We start from the raw sequence: 13,718 nt of genomic DNA on the forward strand, positions 1-13,718 counted from the left end.
GGAACCGCACTGCTGCTACGGTCACAAGTTCGAATCCTGCCGTGGGCATGAATGTGTGTGATGTCCTTAGGTTAGTTAGGTTTAAGTTGTTCAAAGTCTAGGGGACTGATGACCTCAGATGTTAAGTCCCATAGTGCTTAGAGGCATTTTTGAACCTTGTCTCCGCGAGTTCCGAAACTTATACAGAAAACTGAGAGATCAACTTAAACATCATTTCCGCCCTTTTTAGTGCTCATCAAATCCGCACATTGCTTGTTGTACCACCATGCAGCGAGACCTTCACAGATGGTACTCCAGATTGCTGTATACGCCGGTATCTCTAGCACCCAGTATCATTTCCCCTTGCATTGATGCATGCCTGTATTCATCGTGGCATACTATCCATAAGTTCATCAACGCACAATTCGTCCAGATTGCCCCACCCCTCAACGGCGATTCGGCGTAGATCTCTCAGAGTGGCTGGTGGTTCTCGTCGTCCGTAAACGTTTTCAGTCTATCCCAGGGATGATCGATAGTATTTATGTCTGGAGGACATGTTGGCCACTCTAGTAGAGCGATGTCGTTATCTTGAAGGAACTCATTCACAAGATGTTCACGATGGGGGAGCGAATTGTTGTCCATGAAGACGAATGCCTCGCCAATATGCTGCCGATATGGTTGCACTATCGGTCGGAGGATGGCATTCACGTATCCTACAGCCGTTACGGCGCCTACCATGACCACCAATGGCGGACGTAGGCGCCACATAATGCCACCCCAAAACAGCAGGGAATCTCCACCTTGCTGCACTCGCTGGACAGTGTGTCGAAGGCGTTCAGCCTAATCAGATTGCCTCATAATGCTTGCCTGACGATTGTGTGGTTGAGGCACATGCGACATTCATCGGTGAAGAGATCGTGATGCCAATCCTGAGTGGTCCTTCGGGACTATCTGTACCGCGCTGCATAGTGTCTTGGTTGCGAAGATGGACCTCGCCATGGACTTCGTGGGCGAAGTGGCGCATCATGCAGCCTATTGCGCACAGTTTGCGTCGTAACACAATGTCCTGTGGCTGCACGAAAAGCATTATTCAAAATGGTGGCGTTGCTGCAAGGGTTTCTCAGTGCCACAATCCGCAGGTAGCGGTAATTAACTGCAGTAGTAGCCCCTCGGCGGCCTGAGCGAGGCATTTCATCGATAGTTCCTGTCTCTCTGTATCTCCTACATATCCGAAAATCATCGCTTTGGTTCACTTCGAGACGCCTGGACACTTCCCATGTTGAAAGCCCTTCTGGCAGAAAGTAACAATGCGGATGAGATCGAATCGCGGTATTGACCGTGTAGGCATTGTTGAACTACCGATAGCACGAGCAGTGTACCTTCCTCCTGGTGGAATGACTGGAACTGATCGGCTGTTTGACTCCCTCCGTCTTAAAGGCGCTGCTCATGCATGGTTCTCTACATCTTTGGACGGGTTTAGAGACATATCTGAACAGTCAAAAGGACTATGTCTGTGATACAATATCCACAGTCAATGTCTCTCTTCAGGAGTTCTGGGAATCGGGGTGATCCAAACTTTTTTTATTTGTGTAAATTTCAGTAATAGAGAATACTCTGCCCAAGGTATAATTGGAAAAGACCGGGTGATACGGGAAGATTTCATTTATATTACGTCATGGTGTGACAGTGATTCCGAAATCACAAAGTGGATTGTAAGGCGTATCCAAAAGCAGACATAGACTCAGATCACCATGTAGTAGTGATGAAGAGCACGCCTAAGTTTAAGTGATAAGTCAGGAAGAATCAGAACGCAAAGAAGTGGGATACCGAAGTACTAAAGAATGAAGGGATACTCTTCTCATTCTCTAAGGCTGTAGACACAGCAATAAGGAATCGCTCAGTAGGCAGTACAGTTGAAGAGGAATGGGCATCTCTAAGAAGGATAATTTCGGACGTTGAAAAGAAAATATAGGTCCAAAGAAGGTAACTGCGAATAAACCATGGGTAACAGATGAAATACTTCAGTTGGTCCATGAATAGAGGTGGTACAAAAATGTTCAGGGAAATTCAGGATTACGGAAATACAAGTCGCTGAGAAATGAAGTAAATAGGAAGTACATGGATGCTAAGACGAAGTGGCTGCATGAAAAATGTGACGAAATCGAAAAAGTAATGATTGTCGGAAGGACTGACTCAGCATATAGGAAAGTCAAAATAATCTTCGGTGAATTTAAAAGTAAGGATGGTAACGTCAAGAGTGTAACGGAAATTCCACTGTTAAATGCAGATGGGAGAGGGAATAGGTAGAAGAAGTGCCTTGAAGGCACTATAAGGGGGAAGATTTGTCTGATGTGATAGAAGAACAAGTAGGAGTCGATTTAGAACAGGTAGGAGGATCCAATACTAGAATCAGAATTTAAGAAAGCTTTGGTGTACTTAAGATCCAATAAGGCAGGAGAGAGGGATAACATCCCACCAGAATTTGTAAAACTTCATTTTGGTGTTTACAATCTAAGAGTCTGGCGATATACCATCTGACTTTCGGAGAGATAGCATCCACACAATGGCGAAGACTGCAAGAGCTGACAAGTGCGAGAAGTATCGGACAATCAGCTTAACAGGTCATGCATCTAAGTTGCTTACAAGAATAACATACAGAAGAATGGAAAGGAAAATTGAGAATGTGTTAAATGGCGATTAGTTTGGCTTTACGTAAGGTAAAGGCACCAGGGAGACAATGCTGACGTTGCGGTTGTTACTGAAAGCAAGACTAAAGAAAAATCGAGACATGTTCATAGGATTTGTCGACAATGTAAAAGGTACAAGATGTTCGATATTTTCGTTAGAATGGGGGTAAGCTATAGGTAAAGGCCGGTAACATACAATATGTACAAGAGCCAAGACGGAATAATAAGAGTGGACGACGAAGACCGAAGTGTTCGGATTAAAAAGGTGTAAGCCATGAATGTAGTCTTATGCGCCTGCTCTTGAATTTGTACATCGAGGAAGCAGTGATGGAAATAAAAGAAACGTTCAGAAATGGAATTAAAATTCAGCGGCAAAGGATATCAATAATACGATTCGCTGATACATTGCTATCCTGGATGAAAGCGAAGGAGAATTACATGATCTGCTGAATGGAATGCAAAGTGTAATGAGTAAAGAATACGGATTGAGAGAAAATCGAAGAAAGACGAAAGTAATGAGAAGTAGCGGGAACGAGAACAGCGAGAAACTAAACATCATGATTGATGGTCACGAAGTAGATGAAGATAAGGTATATTACTATCTAGGCAGTAAAATAACCAGGTTCGAATCCTGCCTCGGGCATGGATGTGTGTGATGTCCTTAGGTTAGTTAGGTTTAAGTAGTTCTAAGTTCTAGCAGACTGATGACCTCAGAAGTTAAGTCCCATAATGCTCAGAGCCATTAAAATGACCAATGACGGACGGAGCAAGGACAACAAAAGCATGCCATCACTGGCAAAAAGGGCATTCATGGCTAATATAAGTCTACTAGTATCAAACAAAGTCATTAATTAGAGGAAAAAATTTCTGAGAATGTATGTCGGACCGCAGCACTGTACGGCAGTGAAAAATGGACTGTGGGAAAACCGGAATAGAAGAGAATGTAAGCATTTGAGATGTGGTGCTACAGACGAATTGTTGAAAATTAGGTTGTCTGATAAGGTAAGGAATGAGGAGGTTCTGCAAAGAATAAGAGAGGAAAGAAATTTGTGGAAAACACTGACAAGGAGAAAGGACAGGATGATAGGACATTTCGTAAGACATCAGCGAATGACTTCCAGGGTACTAGAGGGAGCTGTAGAAGGCAAGAAACTGTAGAGGAAGACAGAGATTGTAATATATACTGAATATAATTGAGGACGTAGATTGCAAGTACTTCTCTGAAATGAAGAGGTTGGCACAGGAGAGGAATTCATTGCGGGCTTCATCAGACCAGTCAGGAGACTGATAACTCAAAAAAAAAAAAAAAAGAAAAGAAAAATGTCGCGAGACATAGTCATGTACATCCCACTAATTACAAATGATGTAGGTAAATACAAAAGTATGAGAAACGCAATAATGTTTCGAACCAATAGCTGTGATGTAAAGGGAAACCAAATTACACACCAATGACGTTCATGGATCGGAGGAGATGGTTGCTTGGTTTGATTTTCGTGAAACAGACGTATTTAGCCAGGTATGATTGCGCTGTCTCACCTGTCCGCTCACAGCCCATGATTCCTAATACATTTTTCTCAAAATTCTGAAATGTTCTTGACAAATGACAGCACTAAAGTGAGTTGGGTCATCGATGTCCTGAAACGTGGCAATGTCTTACAAGTGAATGACCACGTTCAGATAAACATTAGTTTTAAGAACTTCATTCGATAGGTAAGGATATAAGGTGGCTTCAGAAAGAAACCCGGTTTTCGTACGGGTAATGAAACTAAAGTTCTAGCCTTTTTAATGAAGCGAGCGCCGATTAGAATGCAGCGCAATAGCAGGCAGGCGGGCGGCCAGAGCGGAGGTAGCTTGCCGTAGAGTGACGCTAAGAGCCGAGACGGGCGCGGTAGGCCAGCACGGTGACTCGCAAGAAGGTGAAAGCGGAAGGACCCAGAAAAGCCAGGGGTAGCTTAAAAATATGAAGCAGCATCCACAGGCGGACACACCTTGGGGATGGAGAAGGTGGACTGTTCCTACCAGAGGCTGCCGAAGGGTAAAAAAATAGTTCGTTTGAAAAAACTTTAAATTAGAACAGAGAGTCAGGGTAAAATTTGCAGAAGAGTGTAAATCAGAAGGGTATATGTGCAGAAAGCAACAGGAAAAGTATAAGGTAAAATGTGTCTGTTTTAAGGGAAACCGTGGTGGCTGATGTCACAACAAGCGGTTTAGTGGTGGAGAAGGGCGCACAGCACGCATTAGTTGAGGACTAGCGGTTCGATCAGGGAGCAATACGAATGGCAGGCAGTTGCGCTCCCGCAAGATTACCAACAAAGATTTGCTGTTTGGCTAAATCTGAATAAGACCATGAAAAAGTAACGTTCGTGTAGGTCTAAGACATGAACGCATACAGTTAATCGAACAAAGCTTATTGCGTGCAACATCACGACAGTCATAGAACACAGTAAGTCAGCTGCTGTGCTCACTCCTGCTATTGCTATTCTGTTTTGGTTTTCCGTCAATGATCATTATGACCAATTGGTTATGATCACGCTTATTTGTATGTGGAATATCATGTGTAAGTAAAGACTGGTTTCCGTAGCATCCGGTAATACAAGATCCTGGCCTTGTGCATTGAAAGACCGACGTGGCAGCTGTTTGAATTATATTAATACTATCACAACTGGGATTAGCGTGACTGAGACAACATCCAAATGAAATCGGTACCCGACAGCGTCTTAAACCCACTTAGAGGGGCATATCCGTCTGACCGCTACCCGGCTGGATTCTGTCGTGCCAGCAACGATTTTGCAATTGATTTGTAGTAAATTGTATCAAAGTATTTTGTGGACATCGTGTCTCTAGAATATAAGTACTTTTATCAGAGCTGGGTTTCATTATTTAGTTAGCACCGGAATTGCTCTTCAAAACTTTAGCTCTGCGTATTTTCTAAGTCCAGAATCCACAGGGTGCCGAATAACGTGCAAGCAGCTGAACTGCAGGTAAGGCTGGTAAGATTACAGGTCGAGAAAGTGCGGAGGCTGACTACGCTGCCAATGCGCAGGTAAGTCACAAAGAGGACTTGCCACGCACCCGTGTAAATCTACTGCTTACAGTATCAGACAGTCCAAGGGGTCCAGTACGTTATAAGTCAGGGTTTGTCATTCAGCAGCAGGGATGTTACAAGGTGGTACACCGGCCTATGGAATGTTACAGTCCCATCGCTCTAAATGACGTGTACTTTTGTATGAAGTATCTATCTCACTAGCCTTGAAGAAGTAATTACCTCCTAAATATTGAACGAACTGTAATCACAATCACGCTGTTGTTCCCTATGCATGTATGATATGGATGCCCGATGCCCTTCAAATGGCTCTGAGCACTATGGGACTTAACATCTATGGTCATCAGTCCCCTAGAACTTAGAAGTACTTAAACCTAACCAACCTAAGGACAGCACACAACACCCAGCCATCACGAGGCAGAGAAAATCCCTGACCCCGCCGGGAATCGAACCCGGGAACCCGGGCGTGGGAAGCGAGAACGCTACCGCACGACCACGAGATGCGGGCTCCCCGATGCCCTTAGTTATGTACGAATTTCTGAACAACTCTGACGACTGTAAATTTATGAAATGGTACTTTTTGTATCTTTAAAGGTAACAAATTTCGTAAGAAATTCTCGTCTTTTCCGCTTATTCTGGCCTTTAGAAGATTGTACCTAAAACTATAATCACAAACGATATTGCCACTTGAAAAGTAGTCTTATCAATAAAGATTCAATGAAGGAAATTTACGTCCACGACCGTGTACCATTACGTTATACATATATCGGTATATTCTCAGCCACCAAGACTTTTTTACAGTCCAAATTTCTCTCCAGTAACAGAGTTCGCCCATGTAAATTATATTTCATGAATATGTGTTCAATCCCCTCTTGCACCATTTGTCCTTTATACTTAATCATCATTTCACGTACCATCCATTTACAATATTTTAAGCACTCTTTTGTGTGGAAGCACATTCTAAATGCTACATTCTTAAACTGCTGTGGAATGATATTTCACTTCGTGTTGTTTCAGCTGCCGAGAATTCTTCCGGGTTTTATGGCCGTGGTCCCTGGAACTCTTCTATCCCTGACGTTTCTTTCAAAGCTACGTTGGACATCTTCGGAGGTGCTCCTGGTTGTGCTGAGTCCTGCCGGCAAGACATGCAAGGAACACATTCCATAAAACAGCGTTTCTACTCGATGGAACAGTCTACACCACAGCACCGAGAGATGTAAAGAGAGTGCATGCACTAGGACAGCCGAACAGACAAAGCTTGCTGGCAAACATTCGTATAGTGTTGAGACAATGAACAAAGTTACAAAGCAACGTTGTAGCTGATAAAAGATGCCTACTCTGAGAGCTACGAATGCAGCGTGGAAATAGTGGACGACTGACTAATTAGATGCAAAAGCCATCCAGTGCTACTACTCATGGACTTACCTCATTGAAAAGAGGAATGAAGATCAGCCTTTAACGTGGGTTTGACGTACCGTCCACGAAAATGTCGTAACAAAAATGGTTCAAATGCCTCTGAGCGCTATGGGACTTAACTGCCGTGATCATCATTCCCTTAGAACATAGAACTACTTAAACCTAACCAACCCAAGGACATCACACACATCCATGCCCGAGGCAGGAGTCGAACCTGCGACCACAGCGGTCGCGCGGTTCCAGACTGCAGCGCCCAGAACCGCTCGGCCACTCCGTCCGGCATAACAGACTTAGTGCAATTCGGCTTTCTCCTTTGCAAAGGAACCATCCTATATAATTTGCCATAAGCAATTAAGGGAACACATGGAAAACCTAAATCTAAATGTCTTGTAGCATCTAAGTGGCTCTAGCACGTGATGTGGCCGATATCTGCAGCAGTCGATGGCGGATCCTGGACTAAATACGCTGTTCCCACATTTGCTGCTGTCCAAACTTCTATAATTGGCTTACAGTTGCTGTCGCTTCTTTTGTAATTTTCTTTTTCAAGCCTTTTAATCCTAGTGCCCTACTTCATTGTCGACACCTCGTTCAATACAGTAATTCCGCTACATCACCCTCATTTTCAACATGAACGTCACCATCATTATTTGGTAACTACTGCATTTCTTACTACATTTTTCTTTGGTTTCATTCACTGTTCGTCAGCAAGTAAGTCAGTAACAATCCTAATTAATAAGTATTTTCCAAGTTGTAACCACTACTTAACTATAAAAAAAATTGTTAATGACAGGGCACTGAACTCATCCGAAATAAACCGCGATCTCGAAGGATACAAAAAGACAAAATGTGCAGCCCCTAAAAAATGTTAACTTCTCCAAGATGTAGATTTGATTAAACTATCAGTTGCTACGGCGTAAGCTTCCATACATCATAGCACCGAGTCAAGCAGATTCGATAGTTTCCCTAAGGGAAGACAGTCCTGATATCATTCGGAGATCAACAGCATCATGTACAATAGTATGTAGTATAGGCGCACCAGTTATGGTTAAAATGCTTTAAGCTGTCTCGCCACATTAACTTCAATTTCTATTTTAAATGTTTCAATAATCTTATTTCCATGACTAAGTTCACCGAGCTCTTTGTATTGACATGCTATTGTGCGTTACTTATCAAAGTCTCTTGTAGGTCCGACGTCTCTCGCCCCTTCCATTTCATGCCGGTGGAGGCTGCAAACAAATACTTGTAAGCATCTCGTAGCTGCTAGGTATGGTAGTCCCGTATGTTTGTAGCTAGGTCTGGGGCAGCAGTATGCTTCACAAGATTTTTTTTTTTTTTTTTTTTGCTCAGCGCACATGAGATTAAATCCACTCAGAACAGCAGTTATATACAAGGCCAGGCTCAAAATAAGACTATTCACTTTACTATGGATTTACATGGTGATTTTGTGATGGTATGTGATGGTATTACCGACAGGAATGATGCACAAGGGTAAATGATTCTGTTAGAAACAAGGGACCATAGTCCGGAAACGACCGAGAAAAGAGTTGTAAGCGGAAAGGGTTCTGAAACTTCAGAACGTGGAGTACCGGTATTGTTGATGCTATGATTGTAGGGTAGGCAACTTTCAGAGGTAGTAGTATGGACCAAAACAATGGCATAACTTAAGAAGTGTGCACGCTTGTTCATCTTCGGTACAGTGAACTCTTCTACAGAACAATCGCACATAACCCTTAAGGTATGCATTTTAGAGCCCATCCTCACTGGACTTTTTATCTTGTTTCGGTTCATAGTAACATCTGAAAGTTGCATACCCTACAATCGTAGCAACAGGAGTACCACTGGTACTTGTATTGCACAGTCAGAGGTATCAGAATGAGTTTTGCTTATACTTTTCGACTCAGTCTTTTCCGGGCCAGGAATCTTCATGTCATATTGATACATTCACCACAGTGCATGATCCCTAGAATTTTGTAACATAATCACAGAATCACCCTGTATTTGTATGGACGTGCTGGCACGCTACTGTTTTTGGATATGAAGTTGTATCCTTAGCAAACGCGTATTCAATAAAATCTAATGAAATCAGCTGCACAGAACGATAACTTTCGTACAGACCAGTTAAAGGAGAGTGGCAAACACAAATGCTTTGAGCGAAGGAATAAAAGATTGTAGACGTAAATGGATTCAAACAGTTCGCAATTTGAAGGCTGCCACAATCTTTTGAACATATTTCGTCCTCCTCTCGTGACATATATCTTCCATGACGTCGTTCGGAGGAGCAAAAGGACACTGCTGTAGAAAACTGCTCGTCACATAGTAGTTTCTTTATCGATTTCGGTAAAACAGGTCGCAGTGTATGGGCACAAACTGAGGCCGAAAAAGGGTTCGCACTAATGAGTGATGCTAAGCAGTTCCTTATTAATGCGAAAAGTATTATTTCTTTTGTGTTGCACCTTATGAAGTGCATATTTTTTGTTCAAAATGGCTCTGAGCACTAAGGGACTTAACGTCTGAGGTCATCAGTCTCCTAGAACTTAGAACTACTTAAACCTAACTAACCTAAGGACATCACATGCATCCATGCCCGAGGCAGGATTCGAAACGCTCGGCCACTCCGGACGGCATGTTTTATGTGTTTGGAGGAAAAAAGAAATACCTACGAATAAGAAAATAGTTCATAAAAGCGCCGTTGTCCTTCCAGGCAAACACTTCGCTTATAACACATGCATACTTCCTCCAGCGTGGGCAGAAACACTTCACTGTTAGTGTCTCGTTGTTACATACGGCGCTGAAAGCCGTTCCCCTGTCTACATTAGACCGCCAGAATTAAATTTACACTGTTCCTTGGACTTACCCGTCAGCCTCGGCTACCTTGCTAATAGACGTGGATTTCTGATGTCAATACTCTACCCACATCCTCGGTTACGTTCGGACGTTACCCAGCCCGAACAATGTCGGTGCATAGTATAACGTTCATAGTCTCTTATTGTTAACTGAATCAACCCACCTGTCTCAAGCAAAACATCTACGAGTAGGAAAACAGCGAGTCCTGATAGAAGAATGGATGATAGAGCTATGACGTGGCTGCAGCGGTTTGTATCGTGCCAAGAAGTACTTTCGGACACTGCTTATGTGTGTCGGCGTCTGTTGGAATACAGAAGCTTAGATGCTGGAAGGATACAAATTATGCTCTTCCATTTTTGCGATCGAACGTTCATCGCACCGTATGATGTGTTGCAAGTGGATTAAGAGCATGTAAATATCCGAGGTGAAGCTTCACCGTTCGCCACTGCCATATTGCTGACGTATTACTAATCACGTACTGCCTTGCCATTTTGTGACCTACTACTAAATTTCTTGAAGGATCGGTTTTCCTAAATTTCTCTTCCAAACATTCAGCTCTGTAGAAGAATTTGGCCTCAGGACGTCGGTAAATTCACGATGCTCCTACCTACAAAACAGAAGATCAGATTTGGAACGTTTTAAGTGAATAAACACTGATATTTAGAAAAAAGTTTTATGTTGTAAAATAACTATTAAGGTAGCATAATAAATAAAAGTGTTTTATTGCACTCTAAAAGGCCAAATAAACTTCATTCGCTAAGTCTTATGGAATGTCACCCAGCAGGACAATTGCTATAGAAAGCTGCATTCATTGTTATACATGTGAAAAAATTTGTTACCATTACTGTAGACACTTACACGAGTTTAAATTGTAGTTACATTGGCTTGTAGCTAACCAGCTCACAGTGTATGTTTTCCTCTCATTCTAGTGCCTCCGCACAACATCACTGTCGTCGACGAACGGGGCATTGTTGTCCGTGACGTCATTGGGCCGTTCCCTGAGGGCGCGACACCTCAGCTGACATGCATTTCCACGGGAGGTAAGCTGCACTTGCACTGCACGTCGAATCAACATAGCATTGACACATTACAGAGTAACGAACTAAAAGTAACAGTTTTAAACATTATTGTAGAAAAATGTTCTGCCTGAGGTATTCGATTAACACATCGTCAACGGTTGATCTATTGATTCTTAACATTCCGTACAGTAATAACAAAAAAATCCTATGTCGCCGTATTAAAACAATCCTGTTTACATCGCACTCTAGCTAATATTGAATTAATGGAAGGATTTCTCTTGTAAAAATGAAATTAAAGCTCATCTACATCATGAAGAAGAAGTATCCATCGTAATATTAGAGTAAGTATCACGTACGCTTCAATACTCTGCTGCCAGTTGAAATTAAAAATGTTGATACTTGATAGCGTGATGTCACACATTGTTTTAGTTAGATAATAACTCTTGTTATATCAAGGGTATGAGTCAGAGATGGAAAAAATTGGAACGTAGCAGAATTGTAGCATACGTTTTAGAGTATATGGCATTTCTAATTGGTATACCATGTTACTTATGAAAATGCTCTCGATTCTGTTTTGTACTTGAAAACTGTAAAAATTAAATCAAATGCCAAGGAGAAAATTTGCAGGGTTCAGTCTGAGGTACAGTCCAAGTAAGTTTCTACTACTGTCATTTAAAGTTCCAGTTTAAACTTTGGTTACTAGAGACATACACGAAACATAGAAAGGAAAGACAACATCTTCAGACTTGCAACCGTATCACTCTCTATACACAGCGTTCCCATAAACTGGCTTAATAAAGTATTTGTGTTTGATGGATTTTACATTCGTTTGGTAGGGAGCCATTAGACACCCAACGCATGGCCTGATTACCTTTGTGCTAACTTTCTGATGACTGAATAAACTGCAGGAAGAATACGTTTGGCCGAATAAAAATGGCCCTAAAACATCGTGGGTAATATTTTATAAGCAAAAATGTTAATTCCACTCAAGCATAAATGATGTCAGTGGAATGAGAGATTGATTCGGAAAATCGTTCAAGATTTTGCTATGTTTTGAACACCAAGCTGCAGTTCAGATTAAAGACCGAGAAATCTACTCTGCAGAATTTTTACAAGCCCCTACACCAGTCGTTTGAAAAATTTCAAAGTACTTTTTTAATATCAGCAGCTTCGCACATGTCATTCCTCCACGAGAGATGTTCTCGAACTTTCCCTCCGACCAACCACTTTGACAATCCTGGTACTCAGTTGGAACGCCTTCCTTATTTAGAAGTTTAATAAAATTTTTAATAAAGGAAAGAAATTTGCTTTGTTCAGTCATCACTTGAAAACTTAAGTTGTAACTACTAACACTGAAATCATAATAAAAGTTGAAAAAAATTAGCACCATCAAACTGTCGAAAGAGAAACATAATTTTATTAATAGTTTTTCACGAAGCACTTATACACTTTCGTTGGAAAGCAGTTTGCAAAAACCTGCTCTATGAGTTCATATAACCAGCTAAACCTGGCCAATACGGCTGCTCGACTTAAATAGCGTCCCATGTTTCGTTAGTTTCTTTCTCTTGAATCTAACTCTACACATTTTCGCAGATACAGAGTGATGCAAAACCTTTTGCTCAAAAATTAGTTCTGGTGTAGCCACTTACAGTGTGACACTGAATGAATAACTAATTGAGATAAAATTTCAGATTTAATTACCATTAGAAAAGCTAGCAAATGGTGTCACATAAATGAGTAGACTAACAGTAAATTTCGGATCTAATGTGTTTTAAAAGGACATATATAAAAATTTCTTTTGTGCTAATAAACACCGTATGTTATTTTCGCTCTTCGGTAAGTGGTTACTTAGCTCAGGAAAGTGTATCACGAGATATTAATGAGTGGAAAAATGCGAACTATATTGAGGTATTGAATTCTTTGTTTGCGAGACTAATAGTGTTGCGAGGAAATAAAGCTTTGATCTTAGTTGTTTGAAGAGCTCAGTAGTGCGTTACTTCCAGTTAGAAACACTATTAATACCCAGGTTCATCCTTAATTACTTCATTGCCAGTTTTAAATCTTCAGTTTGGTTCTGTCTCTCTCCTGCTGTTCTATACATTCGCTATCACGACGTCTTGGAGTTCCTTTATAATACACGCCTCAAAGGGCAAGGGTTGCTTCGTTCTGAATATGGTATTGTGAGAGAAAGTCCAAAGTTTTCTTAATTAACTGACTAATTACGTCGTCGATGTAACTAAACTTCTTTGGTCCCCGATTTCTTTATGGGAAAGAAAAATTTGTGTCATGTGCTGTCCACTTTTAAATGGGGTCCTCAAGGAGAGTAGACGCATTATTTATAAACCTGAGAACTCAGACGTCCCTAGCTTTCATATATATCTGTAAAGTTTGCGTTACCGTATTCGATACTATCAACAGCACTGGACCCTTACAAATATTCGGTTCACCTCCGGTTGTTATTAATACAGTAACTTTTCGACCGATAGTCAAGAGTATCGCAGTGTAGTCCCGCTTTTTAGAAAATAGGGCAAACCAACCGCAAATCGCATATGTGATGAATCTTAATCTCAGCTCATTGTCATATTTCTCCCAGACTAGTCTCATTAACGAATCCTAAGAACTTGCTGAGTACTGATGGGGTACATCCATAACGCTGCTTGACTCTTGTGTATCCGTCACAATATTACTCCTTCGTTGAGATATAGTTACGAAATGTAAGACCGATATTAG

The 13,718-nt window shown here is 41.6% G+C and overlaps 1 protein-coding gene across 1 annotated transcript in view; it reads left to right on the top strand.

The window, feature by feature from the left end:
* The window catches only part of LOC124776730 (immunoglobulin superfamily member 21-like), a 933,147-nt gene that overhangs the window by 759,004 nt on the left and 160,425 nt on the right, over nt 1-13,718 (top strand). Inside the window, exon 4 of the mRNA XM_047251852.1 lies at nt 10,899-11,009. Coding sequence (XP_047107808.1) covers nt 10,899-11,009 — 111 coding nt within the window. The remainder of the gene's footprint in view (nt 1-10,898; nt 11,010-13,718) is intronic.

This window comes from Schistocerca piceifrons, chromosome 1 (assembly GCF_021461385.2).
Source record: "Schistocerca piceifrons isolate TAMUIC-IGC-003096 chromosome 1, iqSchPice1.1, whole genome shotgun sequence".
Classification (NCBI taxonomy): Eukaryota; Metazoa; Arthropoda; class Insecta; order Orthoptera; family Acrididae; genus Schistocerca; species Schistocerca piceifrons.